A 25,852-nucleotide genomic window follows, 5' to 3' on the forward strand; every position below is an offset into this window, starting at 1 on the left:
CCTGTGACCATCCACTCAAACGTACTTGGGGGGTGCGGGCAGGATGGCGTGGTAGTTGTAGTGCTGCTGCTGCTGGCTGAGGATCTGGAGCTGCAGGAAGAGCTGCTGCTGCTGCAGGATTTTGGCGTAGGAAGAGTCCAGATGGGGAGGAGGCTCTTTATCTCCCTTCTGGTCGGGAGGGATGTACTGATGGTACTTTAACTTTTTAATCTAGAAGACAAACACATTAGCGTCAGAACAAATAATCATTTTTACACAGCTTTTTAAGTCAATTAGTGTTTAGCATCTTTAACAAAGGGAACAAAGATCTACCTTTGGCTTGTTGTCCTTTGGTTTCTTGTGTCTCTGTGCAGAGCGGTCAGAGCTTGCTTTGTGATGGGACTGAAAAAAAGGAAGAGATGATGGTAAGTGCTGCAGCAATCAAGGTGCATCCTGTACCCACTCTCCTATTAGCTCTGTTTTGGTCTCTACCAACAAAATCAGGCTCTTTATTTACCTTTTTTATTGACTTAATTTGTATACAGTTTGCATTGGGTTGATTAACGGCTTGCTAATAAAACCTATTAGACACTTTAACCCTTTATTGTTTAGTTGGCCTGATTGACTCCTACCTTGATATGTGAGGGCGCCCATGTCCTATGTGCAGATAATACTACCGTCCCATTGGTCAGCTTGGAAGAGGGGGGGGATCCAGAGATTGGTGGGAGAGCAGAGCAGGAGTACGGACCTGATTGATGAGGTAGAAAAAGCAGGACCAATAAATCAACAAGGTAAAAGTATCTCCCGAAATGAGTCGATTTGAATTATTTTTACAGTTTTAAAGCTTTGAGAAATCCAACAGAACAAAGACAGTGAACAGTAAAAGGCAGTGAGCTTACCCGTGTCGGAGATGGGATGCTGCTTCCCGGCAGAGTTTCTGGAGAAGAGGGCAGAGGAAGCAGACCCAGAGGAGACTCCTGGCTCAGTGGCTCTTCTGGGGACAGACTGTAACTGCTGTCCTCATCACATGACGAGTTATCACCCGAAGCCTTTGGAAACTGTGTCTCTGAGAGGGGGAGAGGAGGGAGGAACATTTTAATATCTAGGTGGATGAAACTACATCCAACTTGTTTTTTCCACTTTGGCAAAGAAGAGATGATCTTCCACCTCACTAAAGTGTGTGTGGCAGTCTTGCTTGTGTAGATATGTGTGTGAAATGCCTTCTTTCTTAGAGACAACTCCATCGTTTACAAAAAGTTTGACTGTATAGAAGTCTATGAAAAAAAACTGTTTATCAAACTTTATTTAATAACGTAGTCAAACAGTTTCCTTATGAGGTTTGGGGCGGTGGTGGCAAAGTCCATAGGGGCTTGGCCTGGGAACTGGAAGGTCACCAGTTCAAGTCCCCGAAAGACCAAGTGCCACCGTGGTGTCCCTGAGCAAGACACTGGTTACCTACACTGCTTCCCCGGGCGCCGTACATAATGGCAGCCCACTGCTCCTAACACTAGGATGGGTCAAATGCAGAGACCGCATTTCGTTGTCCTAGTACTTGTACTCTGTGCAATGACAATAAAGTTGAATCTTAATCTTAATCTTAATCTTTAGTCTGAGTTGGTTGTTTCAAGTCGTCTCTTGCACAGCATGTTTACTTAATTCTGATTGTATAGAAGACTATGAAAAAAGGACCCTTCTTCTAACTTGATTTGTTAACTTAATAAACAGTTTCCTAATTTCTTTTTGGACTCAATTACACAGCATGTTCCCTTTGTGAATAATGTTCCTGTGATGGGAAACTGGTCTCTGAGGGGGGGATAAGAAAAGAAAAGGGTTGATATCTAGGAGATAAAAACATGAATGCAACTTCATTTTTCGCGGTGACAAAGAAACTCCACTGGATGCAAACATACATTTGATTGTATAGAAGACTATGAAAAAATGTCCCTCATTCTAATCTGATTTATTGCAAGATGTTTGTGATAAAATCCTTTTTGTTTTAAAATGTGGTGTTCGTGAGCTGCTAGCTTTTTGCAGCAGTGTAAATATATAACCCTTGACAATCAAATAAATAACAATCAGACCTTTCTGTCGTATATTTGATCCTAAAAACAATGTATTTACTCGTACTTTTAACGCCTGTATGGAAATAATAGACGTGTTTATGTAGATTCCAAGTAAAGTTTTATACGTACATTTGCACAGAACTTACATTTGGCTGGAACGTCGTCAATAACAGACACAAAACTGCATTGCATGTGGTGAATAATGAATCCGTGTGGACTCCCTGTTGGATGCATTTCATAACTCACTTCCAGCTAATTGGTTTGGGATGGCATTTAATATGGTGGACCCTCCACAGAGTGGAAGTGGGCGAAGAGAGGTTGTAGTGGGCCGAATTGGAATCTGGCCACAATTTCCATTCATCAAAGTTCACTTTCAGTGCAGCCAAGTTATGCAGGCCACCTCATTTATACTGGTTTTTGTGCGGCAGATGGCGTCTCTCTATGGAATGACGGTATTCTGGAGGATCGGTGGTGTAACTCAAGCTATGAACGCATTAACTGTGTGTGTGTGAGGGCTCCTTCTGTTAATGCTCGCCCTTCTGTGCTACTAATGATATTCTCTTTAAAAGTAGCTGAACAATACACACATCGGGAAAGTATGTCAGCTGCATGAAAACGTGTCAAACAACGGTCAAATGTTTCCATAGCAGTCCGCTTCAGCATGAATATGAAACGCCCTACAGAACAGAAATGAAGGTTGTGGTAGTCCTGGTAATTTTTCACATAATCATATCCTTATAATGCAGATTTTTGAGTCTTTACAGGGATTTAAGGTGTAAAAGGAAGCTGATAAGATCCGCTGGACTATAATAGAGACTTATCTTTTGCGAGTGTTAATTTATAACAGTGGCTGCAGCTTTGTAAAACACACCGCTGCTCATTAATCTAACATCAGCAGGTGATGATGAAAAGACAACATGGGGTTGATTTAAAACCCTCTGATCCAATAACGTGATGACTTCCTCACCGCTGTGCTGTGCCAGTGTGTGTGTGTGTGTGTGTGTGTGTGTGTGTGTGTGTGTGTGTAACGCTTTGTGTGTTTGTATCGTTGCATGTCAACTCTGCATAAATCTTACGTTCCCTGTGCTCCGACAATAAGTGGCGGTTAATGCAATTGTGTTTATTGTGCTGTGGAGAGGGATTAATAATCCCCTGACACAATCCCCATGGGGAATTTAGGACTTTTTTTCGTCCACATAAGATCCAAGCAGCTGGACCTCCTGTCAATAGTGAGATATTTAAATAGCAATGCTAATTAGTTGCTTTAATTGTTGCTGTTATATGGAAAAAGGGAGAAATTGGGGTCATTATTTCTGTCACTTTACCCAATTTACAACTGATTAAAATCACATGTATTCATTTGGAGTGCTAACTCTTCAATTTGCATGTCACTTTTCCAGTAAAACATAATGGGTTTCATTAACAGACGGTGACAGCGTAGACGGAAAGGTCTTCACTTCCTGTCTGTCAGGCGGGGATGCGAGGGCAGTCATGATTTACTGTATCCTATTGAAAGATTTGTGGCTGTTTTGAAGCACCAATACTCAGGTGGGTGAGTTAGTGTGTGTTGTGTACATATTGGATGTGAATGTGCTTGTGTGGGTGTGTGTGTTTGTGCCAAAACAGCTGAGGCATCTGAGAGGGAGCATCAGTGTGTTCATGAGGAGGAGGCCATGAGGGACAGCCTGTCAGGAGCCTTGATCTGTGGGCGTGCTGTTGATATATCACACTATCACTTTTATATTACACCTTCCTCCTCCACATACATGCAGGGCATCATTTATTTGAAGGTGTGTCCGGTATTTCATGGCAGAAAAACAGCTAGACAAACTGAGAGATATACAGCCACTGTGGTCGGACAATGAGGTGTATACATGTAAGGTATAGCTAACCAAGTCAGGCTACAAAGATCAATATCAGCCTTCAATTTGACTCAAGAGGCAAAATCTTGGTATGAAAAGTGAAGCCAATGTAGAAGTGCCTTAAACCTGGGTTTCGTCTAAAATGGACTGGTGGTCACAGGTTGAACACATTTATAGTTGTTGTGATTTTGCATATCATAACTCTCCTGTCTTTTCAGATCCCGCTTTTCCTGCTCTTCCTTATTTGCCTAGTTATCTGTTCTGCCTGATTTTGGACCTCAAGTTTGCTGCCTTCCCCTTTATTGGATGTGTTCGCCTGACTGCTGGATTTCCTGGTTTTGACACTGCCTGTCCCTGACCTGAATAAACCAAACCTTTTGAACACTGGTTAAGTGTGTGTCGTGCTATTGGGTTCACATCCGTACCTGTGAACGTGACACCGGTTGCAAAAAGTTTGGTTGTGTCGAAGAAAAAATGACTCAACTTCTTACTTGAATTCATTCCTTAGCAAACAGTTTACTTATGAGTTTATTGTCCCTTGCTGTTTTAAGGACTCTTCAACACAGTGTGATATCTTAAAAATGATGTGACCATTTGGAGTGAAATAGCTGGGTGTGCCAATCAGAGCAGACTGGGCTCTGGTTTCAGACAGAAGGTGAATAGAGGCTGCAGCACAGGCAGTAGGAGAAAAATGAAGAGCTTTTTGAATATTAAGGCATGAAAACATCACCGTAGAGGCAGGAAATACAAATATGAACCTGAAAATGAGCAGAATAGGGCCCCTAGATAGATTAAAGACGGCTACACTAGTTGTGTTGATCGTGAGAAGAGTCTGTAGCCCAGCTGAAGTTGTCAACAGTCAATGAAACAGTTTTATTTGGGAGAAGTTATTGTAGAAACTCAGAGTTTTTGTTGGATGCTTTCCGTTTTTCCGTGAGTAAATGAGAAATATAATCTATGGGACACCTTGGCTTACCTATGATGGCCTGTTTAATGCTGGAGTGAACAGGCAGGATGTTTTTGTGGATCAGCTCCATGGGCCCCGGCCGGTGGGAGATCTTATCGTTCAAATCATCGGCGAGGCGAGTTCTCTTCAGCTGCATCTGCTTGGCCAGAAGTGACGGCTCCGCTGACGTCTCTGAAAAGCAGAGAGTGATTTATTTTTGCCAAAGTGCTAGGACTCTAAGAAGTTATTAGTCAAAGTTGCCTAAAGTCCAGATATACTCAGGAGGCTCTGTGCGGCGCTCACCCTCCAGGATGTGCATCCGGATCAGCTCGGAGCGCTCAGGTCGGGCCCTGATCTTCCTCTTGAGATAATCCTCAGTCTGGAGATGGAGAGGGACACACACGTTACTCACTTTTGGATTCACACCACCATTAGTGCTGTGGTAAACAACTGTTTTTGGGTCAGATTTCCCCTGAGAGCCCTGTCGGATAAACTACAAGATGGAAAGAGAACCAATATATGAAACAAATTCAGTTATTTTAATGTGTTTAGTAGCTCCCTTTCTATGGTTAATTTATATCCCTCATTTTAGTTGCCCATGTTTTCATTTTGTTTTTAATACAGAGTCCAGTTTCATGTAGTATTTGCCAGACTATTTAATCAATTAATCCATCACTTTACCCATTTATTTTAATCAACTGTTACATTTAGTTCATTCATTATAAATGCTTACTATTCAATATGTTCATCCACAATATAAGGTTAATATTTTCCATTATTTTACTCATCAAATTATACCATTTACCCGTTATTATCAGCTTAATATTTCATTTGTTTACTCACCTTTTAGCTCATGTTTATTCCTAACTGGCTAATAATACAACATTTTAGTTGAGTATTTAAATCATTACTTACATTTTTTTTAAGCAACTATATCAAACCTTTATCCACGACTTTTAGATATTAATTAATTCATGAATTACTGATTACTTTTCACACACTAATAACTTTTAACCTCCTCTGAACACATTGGGTTATGGGGAGTCGAGCTGATTCACAATCTTTCCCCTGGTTAGGAATCACTGACTTTAATGCTGTTGCTGCTTACAATCAAACACAAGTATTAGTTTATTGTGTGTATGACCATATCTCAGCTCTTACTTGCACATTTCCAGCCCTTCTGTATTATATTCTTATTACTCAGGAGCTGCTGTAATGATGTCAGCTGTTGAAAAGCTGAGAAAGATTGAACGTCTGCTTGAAACGGGCCAGCTTTGACTTCGCTGATTGAATCAACACTCACCCGTGCTCGCTCCAAGCTCCGTCTCTGTTCGTGGAAGGCAGCTGAACTTTTCAGGGCTTTAGGAATAAAGGAGAGAGAGAGAGAGGACATTAACATGGCAGTGTGTACATTCATGCCACAGAGGGGAAATGGAGAGTAAAATGCCTTTGAATGCCTCAAATGTTCAGCTCCAGTTCACTTGAATAGGTTTACTGATAGTGAGGATTATTGCTCTTATATTGCCAAAGCTATTCCTTTATAACATTTTGAGTGCAATGTCAGCGTAGTAATCTTCCTCTCGCTGTAGAGACTCACTTCTTTATAGGCCACGGCAGGACAATATGCATAATAGCCTGGGCAGTGGCCCTATTAAAATGTAAAGTTTCAGTCCAGCGAGCCTCTTTGCAGCAGTGGAATTTATGGAATATTTTTTACACGTTCACAAATGACTCAAGCAAGACTCGCTGTAGGGCCATGATTATGCAAAAACCCAGGGATTAGTGGTGCTAGACACCTAAAAGCCTAAAGGGTTGCGATGACACCAAAATGCTGAGTTAAATGCAGCATATCAGCGCAGGCATTAGGATTTAGCTTCTGAAACAAGAATCTGAACCTCACACTATTAAAGAATGTTTTATTGCATGTAGAGATATACGCAGTGAGGGTAGAGAGTCGCTTTGAATAGCACATCCTGACTCCATTTTAGAATCATGCATATGTCGAACAACATTTACAGTTGTGCTCATCGTGTCGGGTCATATCGGGATGGGAGGAGTACTCTGATCTTGTACTTCAGTAAAAGTACCAGAGTGTAGGAATACTCTGTACAAGTATTCTAAAATCTAAATATTACATTAAGTAACCGTACAAAAGTAATAGCATCAAAATATACTTAAAGTTCCAAAAGTATGCAGAGGTAAGCGTTCCTTGGGATTTTAGCCAATGGGATTTTCTGGTGATGTAATGAGCTAACATTAAGCTATGAACAAACTGCATCAGGGTCCCATGACTTTAAACAACACTGCTAAGCTAAAGGCGGCTAGTGTTTGGTGTGGGGACGTTTAGCCGGCTTTTTTTTAGTTACGAAATGCCTTTTTCAAGACATGTAAAAGCTTCAAACATTGGAGTGGGGTATTCACCGACATATTTTATGTTGTAGAACGAAACTTAAATTGCTATTTCAGCCAGCTAACCAAAACCATGCTAACAAAACATTGACTTTGGGACAAGGGAACCCCTCGTTGCTACATTGCTCACTCATATCCAGGTTTAGGACTCATTCCTGCACCACTATGGCTGCAGTATAGAGACCTGACAGCAGGAAATACCACCATACCACTAAAGCAAAGAATCAGCACTTTCATTTCATAGTCAGTGTTTCATTTCAAATCCAATGTGCAGGAGCTAACACAATAGAAATGTGTTGCTGTTCTAATACTTTCTGACTTCACGGCCCCCACACACACAGACACACACACACACACACACACACACACACACACACACACACACACACACACACACACAGAAACAAGTTGTGTGATTAAATTAGCGTCCCTGGGGCAAGACTGCTGGTACCTGCTCAAGCCTGAGTTCACGTCACTGAGCATTGTCACACTGCTGGTACACACTCCCTCTTACACACCCTGGGGACATCAACCCTCTTAGACCTCTCACCCGTCCACAAGAGGGTCTGAACCTGTCTGTCAGTTAGCTGCATTGGAAATGAGTGGTGGGATGAAAGGATAGACGGATGGATGGATGAGCACAAAAAGAGATTTTGGAAGAGGGGGCAAAAAGTGAAAGGGTTGGAAAGGGATAGGAAGAAGACGGAGAATCAGAAAATGTAGGGAAGACGACAGGGAGATAAATGAGGAGAGGCAGCTGGAAGAAAAATGGAACAACAGACCGAAGGGCAAATGAAGAGGAGGAAATAGAGAGTGGTGGGATGAGGTCAGAGAGAAAAGACACCATTATGTGCATGAGTGGCTGCATCATGGCTCTATGCCACCCAGCTGAAGCTAACCCACGCTCCTGTTTTTAAACTTTGCTAACATGGAGCAAAATCGCTTCCTCTGGTGGCGATTTCTACGTTCAGTCTGCTGCAGATTGTTTTTATTCTCATGTGTTAACTGACTGGCTTGTTGCTTCAGAAACGTTCCTCTGTATGTTATTTAATAATCTATTATTGCATGTATGAATATACAGTGTGCAGTGAGGGTAGAGAGTAGCTTTGAATAGCACATCCTGAGCATTAGTCACGTTAGAGCTGTGGGAAATATTTTAAATGGCCAGAAAATGTGTAAAACATCACAACCGGCTTCCTCAAACATGTCAAGTATTTTGTGGTCAGAACACATTTCATATATTGTGTAAATTCATTGCTGTATCTCCCTGTTTGAGACCTTCTGTAGTTAAATGTGTTTTATGGGCAATATGCAAAGTATGGCAAAATGCAAAAACACTAAGGTATGCACCAAAATATCATCACCCTCACTAATCTGCATTTGGCTACGTATCCTCCGTTAGGCTACGTTTCCTACAGTGAACACAACTATACAAATAAAAGTTTACAAAATGTTTCCCCATCATTTAATAAACTTTACTGTTGTCGTGAAAAGGAAGCCAGCTTTACTATATTATCATGTTAATTGAACATTCAGTAATGATTTGGTACCGTAAACAATAAGGTAGCTAGTTAGCTAACAGCTAGTTTAGAAGAAAACTGCTAGCAAGCTAACAGCTAACTAAAAGAAAGCGTTAAATAAAGTGCGATGAAGGAGCGGTTGCTCACACATACTCGAAAAAGCAACTACAGCTTATCTTAGCTAACCTGATAAGCATGTGTAGATAAGTATGTGAACATTTTCACACATCTGAGAAGTGTATAAATACCGTGCTAGGCAGGGTATCACTGTGGGCTTATTATAGCACTGAGTCAGATGAACACACCCTACCACACACCACCGTCCCACGGCTAACAGAAGAAAAGGACGTTTTCACTTTGCAAAGCAGGTTTTTAAAAGAATATTTTTGGATGAGCAGTGGGAGGGAGAATGGAGATACTGTGATAAAGAGACACCGGGGGTGGGCAAAGGATCAGGGAACCCATAAGTGCCAAAAGAGGTCAAGGGGATAGTTGTGAGAACAGAGAAAGACATATTTTATTCACTGGTGTTGTCTTTTTCAACACACACGACCCAGAACAAAAAGAAATGCTGACAAAGCTAAATCTAATCTGATGTTTAAGGAAATGGACTGAATGAAGCAGCTGACAAGGGTGCAGGGATCTGACGTGAATGAAAGAACGATAGATGTGATCATGAGAATGAAATGACTCAGAGGTGGAACTTGCAGAGATGTTGTTCGCGGGTGGTGATCACTGCCTTTTCTTCCCATAAGATACTCCAGGGAAAATATTATAGGTCAGGAAAGGTCATAAGACACAAGAAGGTCCTCTTAATGTCAGTGCCTAATTGTTCTGCCTTGTCTCTACTCTGACATTAACCACATTAAAACCGGAACCAGTGCTAAACGTAGTCAAGTGGAAGGGATGGGCGATATATCCGTATTTGAGCCCACCAGCGCTTGCTTTCTTTGGTCGTATTTGGTCCATTCATGATGCTAATTTAGTTTGTTCAGTTTAGTTTAAATATTGGAGAAACTACAAAACATTTATAGATAAGTTTTATTTTGTTTCTGTCAACTTTAAATGAAGTAAAATGTGTTTTACGATGAATTAAAAGGAGGTCAAAGTCTCAGGAATGGTTGAGTTTTGTCTTTTTAGGAAGGTGTTGTTGGTCTGTTTTGTTTATTTATGACGAAATATATCTGAAATTGCCTGTTGTTGGGCTGAAGATTTGAGCCCTATTAGGCATTCACACTAGTCTTAGGGCAGTGATACAAAAAATCTTGGATTCATAAGGTGTGACTATATTTTTCTGTGTACCTATATTATGTTGCTCCAACCATATGAAGTGACATTCAAGCCTGTGGTGAAAAACAACAACTACTCCTGTCTCTGTATAAGCATCTCTGTTCTGTTCATTTACAAAATACTATCAGCGGGGCTCCTTGGGACATAATCTAATCTCCCTGAACACTGCAGGAGACACGTAACGGGAACAAAACAAACACCTAATGAAGCCAAAACGAGCCCTTTGGTTAAGGAGCGTCGGGAGTCGTGGGCTAATTAGATGAGACCATGTGAACAGAACATTTTGATCTCAGTCTCAGTCAGTTAGTAAAAGAAGACAAGAGCTGTGATAACACTAACTCCTCCTGTCACACTTGGTCTGATCACAGCTAGACCCCCCCTCTTTACTCCTGTATGTGATAAGACCGTCTCGAAGTAAACAAAGGTCAAACTCATCGTGCATCCCTAAACTTTCAAATCACTCTCCACTAGAAAAGGTCTGAGCTTCATTACTGCTGCTGTCTGATCTCAAAGCACTTCAAATATCGAGAAGAGGAAATGCTGAGTGTATTTGCGCAAGGTGAATTCATAGAAATATGAACAGATAAGACGCACTGCGCTGACACACTTCCTGTGTGGCAATTTGTGTGATAATACAGAGATCAAGAGTCAAATGTGGAGGATGAACGTCAATGTTTGTGAAAAGAAATGCACTTTGTAATGAGCTGAACCCGGCATAAAACAAAATGTGCATTTAGATTATTCTATATTTAGTGCCTCTACTGTCTCCATGCTTTAATGTTCAAAAAGCTCTTTATGTTTCTCATACTGCCTGTGCTGCAGCACCTCTTTTCACCCTCTGTCTGAAACCAGAGCCCAGCCTGCTCTGATTGGTTAGCTGGTCGGCTCTGTGGTGATTGGTCAACCGCTTAGAGATGTCCCGGAGTCCAAGGGAGGCCTTTCAGACAGGGGGGAGAGACACTTTGAGATTTTAGCCTCTACAGACCATTGACATGCACACAAATCTAAACCCTACAGGAAAGGGCAAACCCAAAAAGCATAATAGGTTCTCTTTAAGACTGCAGAAGCATGTTCTGTTGGATGGATCGGAAAAAAGAGCATTTAAGCAACTCTAAAAGGCCGTGATCGAAACAATCTAACCTGTTGAGTGTGAGGATGTACGGGGAAATCTCTCAATATGATAAGAAGCGGATGTTTGTGACGGCAGTTGATGTCTGAACTTGATTCACCTTTCTCTGAAACGACTTCTGCCAGGAGACGGTGGCACAGTCTTAACCACAATCCAAATCTCTTCAGCAGCGAGTAATGAGGCTAAAGTGGCACAACACATTCTCACAGGCAGACTGAATGAAAAACCTCAGCAAGAACCCTGAGAACATTTTACGCAGGTTTAACAGAGATGCACAGAACTGCTTTCTACCTTCAGGAAAAAGCATTTTTATCTTTTGCGTTGTAATGACAAGTGTTCCTAATATTATGTGTCCCCACATATCCTATAAACGGGAATTGATTAGACAAAAAACTGAGCCACGGCTTCAGCAAAATGGATTCTTGAATTGTGAAGTTGGATGCACCCCGGGACTGGACTGTTGCTTATTATATTTCAATGGGAACTTTTTACAATTTAGTGAAACAATGTATGAAACAAACAACCTCAAGACTTAAGATACACTAAAAAGTATGGCTGAATGATTTGGAAAAAGTCACTAATTGCTAATTCACTTCTTCTCTCTTCAAAAATAAAAACCTTTTCAGCACATGGACCGACTTCTCACTAGAACAAAAACGCTGTGTACTTACGTGTCATGACTCTCTGGTTGATAAACTCTTCTCTGGATCTCCTCTGCTGTAGCTTCAGCTGCAGAACTGAACACAGAGATAAAAAGAAGAGGAAGAAGAAGAAGAGGAGTCAAACCCACCAGACATCATCGCACATCGCTTCACAGCTACAGAAAGCCACAGAGGTAGAGATATTACTCATAACAACGGTGCAAGTAAAAAACATCAAGTAAAAAAGGCTTTCTTAGTTTGAATGTAACACCTGAAACATGGTTCAGATGTTTTTAGATACCCTTTTAGCTGCTGATGATCAGAATTAGTGTTTCTGTGGTCGTCTGTGAGAAGACATACAAAGGTTGTGTCACACTCTATGGAAACAGACAAACATGAACACACAGAAACCGCCGCGCGGACGCACCAACAGCTTCCTGTTTCAAGTATTTGATTCTGAAGCAGCTCACACATTTTGACTGCTACGTGTCACATCTGTTCACCACAGGAGACATATATTGTGTGACAAAGAGGGGAAAGGAAAGAGATCTTCATGCATGTGTTAAACTGGTATTTGCATTTTTTGGGGTCATTGCTCAACTTGCACTAGATTGGCAACTGCTGTGTGTTATGAAATCTGGGGCATTAAATGAAAATTAAACATTTTATTCTCATTTTCAGGTTCATATTTGTGTTTAGTGCCTCTACTGGGACATGTCTCCATGCTTTAAAGTTCAAAAAGCTCTTTATTTGTCTCATACTGCCTGTGCTGCAGCACCTCTTTTCACCCTCTGTCTGAAACCAGTCTGCTCTGATTGGTTATCTGGCGGCCCTGTTGTGATTGGTCAACTGCTTAGAGATGTCCCGCCCCTTAGCCTATCACTTAGCACTAGCCAATAGAAGCGCAAGTGTTACACATTGATGTCACTATGTTCAAAAGTAAACAAAGGAGTCAAATTAGCCTTTGCAGACCATTTCCAAGCACCAAAACCTATATTACACACTACAGGAGAGAGGAAACCCCAAAGAGCATCATCGGGCCCCTTTAAAGTGTATTTAAAGTGAAGTGAATCGTCTACTTAAGTCAAGAACTGTTTAAAAGACTTGTCAAAGACAAAGAAAGGAAATTGAGTCAGGCCGTTTATGTCCTCCAGTCTGTCAAGTTCAAGCAGACATCCCAACTAACTTCACACACATCTTTGCACTGTGAAGCTGTGGCTGAGGTGTTCCAAAGTAGGTATTTTGTGACGACTACCTGTTATACAATACTGAGAACACATGACCTTCATACAGTGTGAACTGTATGCTGTTAATATTCAGTAAAACAAGTTCCTAATTTCCTGAGCTTTCACACTTAGGTGTAAAACTATCTCTCCTCTGATGATCATGTTTTTAAGTCTCCTGCAGAGCGAACACAAACCCTCGTCACTGCGACATCCTGATCAGAGCTGATGTGAAAGGACAAATCCATAAAGTGTGGATTTACTGCTGCCCCTCCTGGGATGAAGCCAATCCCCCCCCCTGATGACATTCAAACAGTAGCTCAACTTTCCTCAGCGCAGCGTTCCTACACCATGAACTGAGACCCAACGTGTGGTAATTCGATCAACAGAAAGGTATTTTTTTCCACAAATGTTGGATCTAACTGCAATAAAGGCGCACTATGGTAATGAATAATGAGTTAAACATTGTTTTGCAACTACGCTTTCATCCGACAACCTATGAAACACACATATAGCAGAATGAATTGATATATTTACTTTTTTATATATGCATGTCGTGATGGAACAACACTCTATTAGACAGGCAGTGATGGGTGAGAGTAAGAACACTATTCATTTGGGTCGTTACAGCTGACAGTGGCATAACACATGTTAAAAGCGCAGTTTCTTTCTCCTTTATTTGTCATTTTATGATTTCTTTGTCGAACATTTGGGAAGTGTATTTTTTTGACTTTTTAAACCTTTAAAAATCCGACCTTAAGACTCATAACAAAGACTAATCTGCACTACAGACCCTGTTTGGCCACTTGGGAGCAACTCCACTAACTCCTGAGCGACATTTCTTCTCAATTCTGCACCATGTGAGTTCTGAGTTCATCAGTAAATACCTCTGCTGCTGGTCATGAGGCGTACAATTAGCTGTTGTGGTGAAAACCGCTGCCTGCTGCGGTCAAAACCAGTAAGGAAAACAGTTAAGAGTAAACAAAAACAGTAGAGTTGCCCGCTGGGAAACCCAAATAATGAGCTAACAGACGCCTTGTAGAGCTCAAGGGAACTGCAGGGTTCAAATTCAGTGTGTTTGTGACTTTGAGAACGAACGCAAACTGTTCCCGCAGTGAGTCAGAAAATGAATACATTTGTGGGAAACTTAGTGTGTCCAAATCCTGGCTGAAACTGTATCCTAAAGTCATTCTCTTTAACCCCTTAATCTACTCCTTTCATCCTTTGGTCCAGATCCCTTTCCCTCTTTCTACTTCTACACAAAAAGACTCACCCTCACACACCAAAACATGCCTTAGTCCTTTGGTTTCTAGCACATAAAACAAAAGAAAAAGAGTGCCTATCGTTCTAAAACATCTGCCTTTTGTTCTTCTTTTCTTTGCTCTGATCACAGCTAGACCGCCCCTCTTTACTCCTGTATGTGATAAGACCGTCTCGAAGTAAACAAAGGTCAAACTCATCGTGCATCCCTAAACTTTCAAATCACTCTCCACTAGAAAAGGTCTGAGCTTCATTACTGCTGCTATCTGATCTCAAAGCACTTCAAATATCGAGAAGAGGAAATATCGAGCTTATCGTTCTAAAACATCTGCCTTTTGTTCTGCTTCTCTTTGCTCTAAATGTATCAATCTGGTTTATGAAAGTATGCTTTCCAACACTCTCAAAAGTGTCAGCACAGGCTGTTAGTATTGAGAGCCAGCTCTGTTGCTGTGGCCTTCTGCAGGAAGAGTCTGCACACAGTACCTCTGTGTGTCCTACAGTAGCCGCACATAAAAAACCTTCATCTTCTTTTGAAGTGTGTGGCGAGGACGGGGCTGACGCAGGATGGTGCAGTTTCTCCCCTTGGCAGCTGCAACATTTTTTTTAACTGGGTGCAGACAAACACAGCCAGACTAACAAATCTAAAGCTAACACAGATACCCGTTAGAGGAACGGCAAACACTTGAAAGGATATGCAGGAGCGCATATTAAACGTGCAGTAATACACACACCGGTTTAATACCTCAAGTTTATGACTGCATTAACACACACAAACATGAAACGTGCCCACCCACACACACACACACACACACACACACACACACACACACACACACACACACACACACACACACACACACACACACACACACACACACACACACACACACACACACACACACACACACACACACACACACACACACACACACACACACACACACACACACACTAAACGCTTGATGAGTTGTGCCAAGGGATGACAGGCAGGTGATGCAATGTGCTGATACAGGATCTATTCTGGGAAAGTGTGCTCATCTCTTTAATGCCGCTACATAGCAGCAAGTGCACCTTCAGTCAACAACAGTTCAATGCAAACAATAATAACCCAACTTCACCCTTAACAAATATCAGGTCAAATTGATTAAGAGCAATCTTGGATTATCCTGTACAAGAGGGCAAACAACAATGGCAACACTTCAGGTTTACGGACGTCACAGAAACTGATATTTCTGATGTCAACATTTAAAGTACTGCAGGCACCGAGGGGCTCGTGGCTTACCGTACATTGTCAACAACAAAAATGCAATGTAAACAACAGTAATAATGTTAAGATTAGCTTGATAGCTCGTTCACGTTTGCTGTTAGCAGCCGGTGGGCAGCACATCCAAACTTGGCTAAATAACAAAGCAGAGTTCTCTTTAAAATACATTAAGATGTGTTAAGGGTTTATGAATTACAAAAAAAGCTATCCAGATGTGGTCAGATGTTATTTATAAAGTGTTATTTATAAATGCATTTATTTGATTTAGTACTACAGTTGTTTTGAAGGATTTATTTGACGATATTACGCGATATTAAAAACTGAATTATGGCCTGTTTAACCTCCTTAAAAGTGTTTTCTTCAAACAGTAGTAAAGGAGTGTACCTTAACTTAATGTGACTTAAAGTAAATGGGATTACCTTGGAAAGATTTGTGTCAATATATATCATTATTCCCACTAATTGTACCACAGTCTACAGAAAACTGCAGTAAATACATCAGGTTTACTTGCCATGTTGGATTTTCAAGTATAATCTCAGTAAAAAAATAATAAAAGACTAATTTCAATAATAAAAAGGACCCTAAAGTAAATTACATGCTCTGTCAGTGTACTTTAGAATAGTCTGGAAGTCTCTCGGAGTTCACAGAGTTTGTCCTTCCCTAAATCGGTCCAAACTGCTCTCAGTGCAGCTTCTCTGGTCCGAGGTCGCTGCAGTCGACCAGTTGCTCAGCTCATGAGCACGAGGCAAAGTGTGCTGTGCCCGGCCTGGCTGCAACCCCACTGTAACCCAGCCGCTTGTAATGTATTTGATCCACTTAACACCTGAGGCCAGAAAATAAACTTGGATTACACTCTGAGGAAGACCTTTACACTTAAAGGGCCAGTGTGTCATATTAAGGGGGATACTAGCAGGCGTTGATTCATGTTCGTAAAGAGTGAAAAACACTGAAGATACAGTAGGAGCATTTCGTGTTTTTACATTACCTGTAAGCCCAGGTGATTAAACAACGTGCTGTAACGCCAGCTGCCAACTTCATTTTGTTTGCTCTTAGTGTAGTGTTGTTTTAAATGTGGCCTGAGCGAAGCAAAGTTCCTGAAACACACCAAGATGTTAGCACAGTTTCCCTCTACGTGGCCGATGAGCACTGTCTTGTAAAGGGAGGGTTTGAGCAAATGGGCCATCTGCAATAAAACACTAAAAAGGCACCAAATTATACCAAAAAAATGAATAAACACTGTGGTTTGTAAACTGTATAATCAGTGTAAATAAATAATACAAATATTGACTGAGTGGACATTTGGCCAATTACTGCTCTAAAACAACTCATACAGAAGCACCTTCAGCAACAGACTCATTCCACCCCGGTGTACCACAGAACGCCACAGGAAGTCCTTTCTCCCTGTGGCCATCAGACTCTTTAACTCATCCACCTCAGGTCGTTAGAGGAACATTGGAGACTCAGTGACACTTTATTTCATCGCAATGCTGTCATTTCACTTTACTTTCACTTTCACATGTCACTTTATTTAGTATTTAGTATTCAGTATTTAGTATTCAGCTTAGTTTTATTAGTTGTCTTATTACTGTACTGCCATTTGCACTATACGTATTGTTGTATATTGTATATACCTACGTAGTTACTGTAACTATTTCACTATTTCATATTTGCAAAGCTGCTCTTCTTGTTGATACATTTAGTTTATATTTAGTTATACTTAGTTTATACTCAGTTATTTCAGTTTATATTTAGTAATATTTGATGTATATTTAGTGTATATTTAGTAATATTTGATGTATATTTAGTAGTTTAGTTATATTGAGTGTATATTTCTCCTTCCTTCTTTGTATTGAACTGTTGCACCTCAATTTCCCTCGGGATAAATAAAGCTTCTTGAATCTTGAATCTTGAATCTACTTAAGCCGAGGCATTCACCCAACAAGCAAGTTTGACTATTGTTACAAAGTACTGAGGCACAATTCATTGAGATTTAATCAAAAAGTCAAGAGCTATATTCAAATTGCAAGAAGCACAATATTGGATTAAGGCTGAATATGTGTTCAAATACTGTTTTTAATGAAGTTGAATAGACATCCCGGCCTATAAATCTCCTTCCCGTTTGGAAGAGATCTCAAGAAATCAAACCATGATTATTTTTCAATGACAATTATGATTCAAAATGATCAATCCCCACAATATCGTGAATCACATCGCAATTGCAATACCAGCCCTAAAATCTAAGCATGACACACAACAACAAATGTCCCACCTTGTCTGACACTCTGACAGGCCTGCCGCTCTAACTCAAAACGGAGCGCTCTCTCCTCCATGTCCCTGCTGATTGGCTGAGACCTGAGGGGGGCGGGGTCAATGCGGATGCAAGGCAGGTGTTCCAGCATCGCGATCAAACTAAGATCTTAATCTAAATGAGTCCAAGGCGGGGGGAGAAGCAGGAAGCAAGAAGTAGGAAATGTCAGGCTGTACGACCGCAGAACAGAAGGGCGTAATCCTCTGTGACGACGTTGCGATGAATATGAAAAATATTCTTCAAAGCGAATGAAACAAGAAACATAGAGCTGGGAAAAGTTTCTGAAATCAAAGACTTTAAAAAGAGGCATTAAAAATCCTCCTTAATTAGATTGAAGGAAAGCATTCCTTACAACAAAGTCCTCCTTCAATGTATGTAGAATGTTGAAATACAAAAAGAGTGTGTGAGTCCTAAAGTACTGAGCCTCTGCTGCAGCTGACCGACTGAGACGCGTCTGTGAGCTCGTGTGTGTGTCAAATGTCTGTGAATCCGTGATCGAGCAGTCTGTACCAGCTGCTGCTGAACTCACGGCTGTACGTCATTCAGACACTGACAGACACAAACAGGCGCACGCGAGCACACACACACCCACACCCACCCACACACATATATACACAGATACACACATGTTGTGAGTGGTGCCCCTTTCCTTCTCACCAAATTCCTCTCACTTAGCCCTTCTGATCTAAGCTGAGTGCGGTATCAAGGATATATGCACCTGTGTGAGCACCTCTCTGACATCTTGCCTTCAGGCCTCCTAAAATTATTACACACACACACACACACACACACACACACACACACACACACACACACACACACACACACACACACACACACACACACACACACACACACACACACACACACACACACACACACACCACAACACCTGCTTCCACTCGTCAACACTTTGTTTGTTTTTCTTGCCGCACACCTGTCTGAATTTGGTGTTTGCTGTTTCCCGCTAACCATGTTTGAAAGCTTCCCTTCAGAGCTGCAGGGAGGGTATAATGATGTAGGCCAAGGCAGAAAATAAGATCTGTAGCAAACATTCTTCAATATAAAATTCAGTGCACTGCGAGTACAGTGTTGTGCACTCTAAGATTTTAAAGAAGTGAGTGTGCTGGAAACGTATTATCCACCACCATCGCCATCTTTGCTAACGGCCGTAGCCACGATTACAGTTAGTGAACACAGCACCATAGAAACAACATGTCGGATATTTTCTCTATTTAAGTTGCGTACCACTTTGCTTTGGATTTAGAAGAAACCATTTGTTTTATTGAGTCAACTGAGCACTCTGTTTTGATTTGCTAACGCTAACAATAGCATTGCTGGCTAGCTAGCTAGTTAGCTACTGCTAGCTCAACCCGTCTCAAACAGCCGTGTGCAACAATGCTAACTGGTCAGAATTCCCGCACTCTGGACCCACGCAGTGCGCCACATGGCAGTGTACTAGTGTCCGAATTCAGACGCAGCATTAGTTGAAACTTTCAGCGCAAATGAAAAAATATCTGGATCAAAAATAAGCAGCATCAATCCAAATTTAATATAAAAAAAGGGTGAACAGGCGGGGTAACGAGCGGCAGCAGCTTCTCCTTTCCCTTTAAGTTGGACCATATAAAAATGCTCAAAGGAATTACATTTTGTTATTAAATAAAATGAATCTTAATTGCTAAAATCTCCCATATCTATCACCTACAACTTTCGATCATCCACAGCTTTGTAAAAAGACATTGTAAAACTGACCGTGAGAGGCCGGAAAATGCTCAATCGACTTTTCCTTTATACATTTTTCTTTTAAAGTACAATGATTTAAGATGCAGGAGACACAGGGGAGAAATGATTACTATTTATTACTTTATATATATATATTTTTTTAAAGCAATTGTGGTTTTTATTTGAGATAAAAGTACAAATCTGCATCCCTAGCCTCACTACCAGCTGATGTATTTCCTTTCAGAAGGTCAGCAAAGCGTATATCTACATGCACGCCTTAATCTCTCTCTTCCAGCTCTCCTCCCCTCCTCCTTGTCAGAATAAAACACCTGCATCGTCCGCTGACACTTTCATTCATCTCCATTATTATCTCCGATGACACCAGGTAATGCGACATGACATAAAAAGGTGCGAGAGGGCCCGTTCAAGGTGAAAACACTAAGCATCTGTCGGGTGGCGTTACAATGAACCGTCTCTGCTTGTCGTGTTCACGTTGCGTTGATGAAACAAATTAAGTGGTGGCTTTAAAAACAGAGCCATAAAAGAGAGATCTGATGCACATAAATAGCAGTTTCTGTGTCCCTGCGTTAAATATGCAGGGTTATGTGTCTGCGGGTGCATTTTCGTATGAGAGCGTGTTAATATTCAAGATGTGGTGTCCCCAGGCAAAGAACTCCACAGTCTGACAAGAGAGGGGGGAACGAATCAGGACTGTGATCCGCCATTACTTCAGATAAGACCCCGACAAAAGCGCCGGCAGGGATAATCCCGCTTTGCTGGGTGTGTTTGTGTGTAGTTGTGTTTATTCTCCAACAGTGTATCTACATGTATGTGCAGTAAAAATGTGAGATACTTGTATTTCAATTGAGTTTTTTCAAATGATGCTTCCTTATAATTTTACTACACTACATTGTGTAGGCGATGTTTGTTCATTTTACTCCCCTACATTTATTATGCAGCATTGGTCATTAGCTGAACTGTTCCTAGGGGATTACTAATGGTGTTTTCTTCCTCTTCCATGTAGCAGATTTATGTTATTTATACAGAATATAAATCAAATCAATCTATTTATGATATATTATTATAGGTTAAGCTACTAAATAAAGGCCACCTTTACCTGCTGCATCATTAGAGGGGCCCTATTCTGCTCATCTTCAGGTTCATATTTGTATTCTGTGTCACTCCTGGGACATGTCTCCATGCTTTAATGTTCAAAAAGCTCTTTATTTCTCTCATACTGTCTGTGCTGCAGCACCTCTCTTCACCCTCTGTCTGAAACCAGAGCCCAGTCTGCTCTGATTGGTTAGCTGGTCGGTTCTGTTGTGATTGGTCAACTGCTTGGAGATGTCCCGCCCCTTAACCTATCACGTACAACGTGTTAGAGCGCTAGCCTAAAGGATCGCAAGTGTTACATAGTGATGTCCAATCGAGGCGTTTCAGGGGGGTGGGGCTATGAAGACATGCACAAAAACCTATATAACACTCGAAAGCGAAAAATCCCAAAAGTATAATAGGTCTCCTTTAAGCCTTGGCCTCTTTGACCCTTTAGACATCCTGGCTATCTGTCTTCTCTGGAGAGGAAGTCCATGGATCTATTAAAAGGATTTGTTGTAATGCCACTGAGAGGAAATGATGAGACTACAGGGCAAAGGTCAGGACTAAAGTAGCTGCTGTACACGCATTTGTCAGTGTGTGTGTTCATTAAAAACCTGACTCAGTACTTCAGAGAGACATTAAAGTAAAGCTCTAAAGAGGATAAGGTACACACAGGAGGAAATGATCCAGGCTTCAAGACGTTTTAGCTAATGATTAATGGTACCTCGGTCCGGTTAATATGCAAAGCTGTGAATCTAATATTCGGTGGTTGCTTAAAGGTATTTTAACAGACAAATTACACAGATACATATATTTAAATAAGCCAGGGTTAAATGTAGTCTTGGTATTTTTACAAAGTTATTTATTTGTATTTAGTACGTGTCAGCCTCGTCTTCAGTTTCAGCATCTATGCTCTTCCTAACACAAGACAAACCTGTAAACAAGTGTCAAATTATCTCCCCCCCTGGTGGTGTGGTCATGAATGTTTCTGTATTATCTTCAATAATCAGATTTTTTCTTACAAAATGTAGACTCAGAATGTATTTGGGACAAAAGCTGTCACCAACTTTGGGTTCGATAGATAATCTCAGGTGTAAAATGTTTACTTCCTGACTCTTTTCCCCACTGTCCTCTTTACACGAGTCAGCCTTTTGTTGTTCAAACAGGCCACTAAGGTATAACCCCCCTCAAAATAGAAATGTGGTTATTAACTATTGATCCAAAGGTAATTCTAACTGAAATCCAAGGACGGATTGAGTATAGGAGACATAAAAAATGCATTGTTTTCCATCATTGAATTGTGTATCAGCACATGTCTTGTCGACTAAGTCTCTCTGGCTAAAGTTGCAAACAAGCCTAACAGGGGCCCTAAGTCTGCCAAAATATCACTTGAAGAGACAAGTAAGAGATGCAAAATGACCACAATGAGGGACCAAAGGACCACAAACACTATCAAAGAAAAAAAACGACTTCGAAGACACAGAAAAGGCAAAAACATGACCAATAAGAATTAATAAAGAGACCAAAAACAGACACAAAATGACAAAAAAAGACCAGAACAGATCAACAAAAGATAGAATGATCTTGAAGAAAACATGCATAACTAGTACCAAGAGACCTCAAACAACTACAAAAACAAACACACAACCACCACAGAGTGGGTGTCTCGCTCTTACAAAGACCGAGTTGGTGCTGTAGGCCCATGCACCTCTCCTCTATAATCCCACATACAGTAAGATCTCTTCCTTTGACCTTTTATTTCGTTCCTCTTAAGATCCCCTGCACCCAGTTTCCACATTTCCTCAGCCAATAAGCTTTCTTTACCTCCACCCATCCCCCTCCTCTGATATTTCATCTCTCTTTGCTCTTAACCTCTTTACTTTCTCCAACTGGTTTAAATAGCAGGACCAGCTGCCCTCACCGCTATATCCAGAGCCTCTTAAACTGAGCACACTGGGGCTAGAGTTGCGCGCGCACACACACACACACACACACACACACACACACACACACACACACACACACACACACACACACACATACACACACACACACACACACACACACACACACACACACACACACACACACACACACACACACACACACACACACACACACACACACACACACACACTAAAAAGGGGTTATCCGGGACTGATTCACTCGACTTGAAAAATAAACTACAACAAATGGTATTGTGTTCATAAACCATGGTTTCAAACGTGTTTGAAAAAAAGTCTGTTGTGGTTTTCATTTTGGCCAGCAGGGGGTGCCATGCCCACTTTGTAAAATAGGGGTCCTTTGTCTACACTCTTATTGTTGTCAGTTGTTGACTTACAGTAGCAGATATTTTCCTATGGACTTCTGAAACTCAATTATTCAAAACTGAAGATCCCTGTGATGTTTCCAGTGGATAAAGCTTGATCCATTCAGGAGGAAATGGTTTATACTTAAGGCTGGATGTATTGGTGTAAAACCTGCAGTAATTTATGCTCAGGAGTTGACTATTATAGGTTAAATGATTTTATAGGTTATGAGGTTTAATAAAAAATGAGAACAGCATGACCAGTATCGTGATTAAAACAACAAAAGTTCTCTTCCTGCTACGTTAAGCAGGTCCAGGTAAAACTACAAGTAGAAGCTGCAGCCTGCAAGAAAACATTTAAAAATGACTGATACCTCACACACAAGTGCACATTAGGAACCAGAAAAACAGGCACCCCAAATAAAAACCTTTGTCCATAGTGTTACTGCAAAGAAACTCCAGAATGTTCCTTTAATATCAGGTGTAAATGAGCCTTAGTCCTTACATATGAACCCTGTTTCAAAATAAACAGTTTTCTCTGCAGACTCCTTTAGAGACACAGTTTTAATAAAAGTGAAATATCCTATGAGGTGAACAAACTAGATTTCTATAAAGTATTGTATTCATAATCAAAGACACACAAAATTCCTTAGTTTTTTGCTCCGTTGTTTCAAAAATAACAGAATGTGTGGGCCCCTTAGAGATCCTTGAGGGACGCCAAACGTGACTTTGCATGAGTTTGATTTTGAGTGTCGAAAATTCCAGCTTACCGTCCTTCCCCTCTCTGACTGGCAGCAGGTTGTGGGCAGGCTGTAAGGACAGCTCTTGCAGCTCATTGGCCACGGCGTCACTCTGAGGGCTCGGGATGAAGGCACCTGAATTCGCTCCAAACTCGTTCTCCATTATCACCAGGGATTCAGAGCGAGGCTTGGACCTAGAAGGTGAAGAAACACATTAGCGCACACACTTGGGGTGGTGCAAAGCTGAGTTTAGGAGCCCTGAGATTCCATGCACAACAAACAGACACTAATACTGTTCAAGTGTAACCTCATAACATAAAGCATCTTCCCTCCCTATCCACCAAACCCCTCCAAATGTTCTCCCTCTGGAGGGATCTTTGGGATTGTAGCCTTTGGAGACCGTTTACATGCACAAAACCCTATATTGCAAACTACTGGAAAGCAAGAACTCCCCAAAAAGCAGACTCGAAATGAGAGAGCATGTCTTCAATCATTATGCGGGCTAATTATTGTCCTTCTACAACATAGTCTTTAAATGTTCTTTACACTCCAAAGGAAAAGGAGACAGTATTATTAAAATGCTGCAGTTGTTATTAGAGTCCAACCAAAAGCATATCTGTGACTCATTTCAAGTCTTACTCAGAGTAATATAATGTGTCTGATATCAGAGCTGACAACATGACCTCGGTCATTGTGCCATGAGACAGATTCTATTGTATGAGACACTGCACAGGAAGACAAAGGGGGCAACACCGGCTTAATTTAGCTCCAGAATATCCCTGCGTGTTTGTGTTGGAATGTAAACAATGTTTGGAGTGCAGCTGTCATTAAGTCCAGTCACAGGGGAAAACATGACTCTGCTTTCTGCAGCTTTGTCAGTAGAAAAAGCAGATAGAACAACCTTGCACAACCAGTGTCATTTTGCAATAGAAAATATAACTCTCGCTTTTTAGCAACGGGGTTGAAACATAGTACTGTTGTGGGACAGTTTGTGTGCTTTTCACCATTGAAAAGGCCTTGTGTGTTGATACTGTTGCGATCAAGTTGTGTAAATCCTGTATAATGGAAGACACAGGTGCTGATTGATATCGTCCTGAAGGTTGTGATAAGAGTAAGTAGCCTGTTCATGTCAATGGTGTTGATATTGTTGCAATCATGATGTGTAAATCCTGCATGATAGATGATACATGTGTTGAGTGATATTGTCCCGTAGCCTGTCCGTGTAAATCCTGTATGAATATCTCGGCTACAGGTGTTGATATTGCCTTTAAGGTTATAATTAGCTTGTAGCCTCACATTGTTAATCCCGGTCCACAGGTGTTGCTGACAAATAGTAGTCTTACGTTACAAGTGAATTGCATTTTGGTTTAATCTGATAACAACCTTTCAGAACAATGTGATGCCCATGCTCACAAGTTTGAGTGGAGTAAAGTGGGGAAAAGGTAGGCAATTATAAGGTGAAAATAATCCATTGGTGTAGAAGTACCTCAATTGTTTACTCAAGTTCAGTACTGGAGTAAATGAGAACTTATTAATGTTAGGATAGCTTTCAAGTGCAATGTTACTGAGTCAATAAGGTGTATCCTCCTGGTTTTCTAAAAAATATGGTTTGGCTTATTTCAAGTGAATGTAACAGAAGGATTTGTAGCTCTTCTGAGATTGCATTTATTGTGACGATAAACGCGTCAGCTAAATTAAATGTGACGTAATAATAATATAGGTTTGACGGTGTACCTTAAAGCAGTTTCTCAAATAGCATTACGCAGCATCCTAAAATTGGGTTTCAATACGTACCGTGGTATTATCTTTGTTCCCGTATTGCGTCCATGTTATTGTTTATGTCGAACACATTCAACCCACAGACTGGCAGAGTTTGTGGACGCTGACAAGAGAAGTTTGTGCGAAGTCAAGCAGGATGAGAAAAATCAATTTCCTGTTAAAACTTTCAAAATACAGCTCGTATTGTTTAGCCTTCTGACTGTGGATGGACACCTTTTATAGCAATTCTTAAGATTGATTTGAAATCATCGATGTGATGGCGCAACGCTGCATCTTCAAAGACATCTGAGATATAAACATGTTGTGTGTCAGCT

At 41.0% G+C, this 25,852-nt stretch overlaps 1 protein-coding gene across 1 annotated transcript in view; it reads right to left on the minus strand.

Moving 5' to 3' along the window:
• The window catches only part of LOC134878544 (myocardin-related transcription factor A-like), a 37,336-nt gene extending 11,678 nt beyond the window's left edge, over window positions 1-25,658 (minus strand). Inside the window, 10 exon segments of the mRNA XM_063904641.1 lie at window positions 26-210; window positions 313-381; window positions 612-727; window positions 875-1,045; window positions 4,881-5,042; window positions 5,154-5,229; window positions 6,154-6,209; window positions 11,870-11,935; window positions 23,790-23,953; window positions 25,554-25,658. Of these exon segments, the coding sequence (XP_063760711.1) occupies window positions 26-210; window positions 313-381; window positions 612-727; window positions 875-1,045; window positions 4,881-5,042; window positions 5,154-5,229; window positions 6,154-6,209; window positions 11,870-11,935; window positions 23,790-23,922 (1,034 nt within the window). The 5' untranslated portion in view covers window positions 23,923-23,953; window positions 25,554-25,658.
• Window positions 25,659-25,852: the final 194 nt, after the last annotated feature.

Source organism: Eleginops maclovinus, chromosome 16 (assembly GCF_036324505.1).
Source record: "Eleginops maclovinus isolate JMC-PN-2008 ecotype Puerto Natales chromosome 16, JC_Emac_rtc_rv5, whole genome shotgun sequence".
Taxonomy (NCBI): domain Eukaryota; kingdom Metazoa; phylum Chordata; class Actinopteri; order Perciformes; family Eleginopidae; genus Eleginops; species Eleginops maclovinus.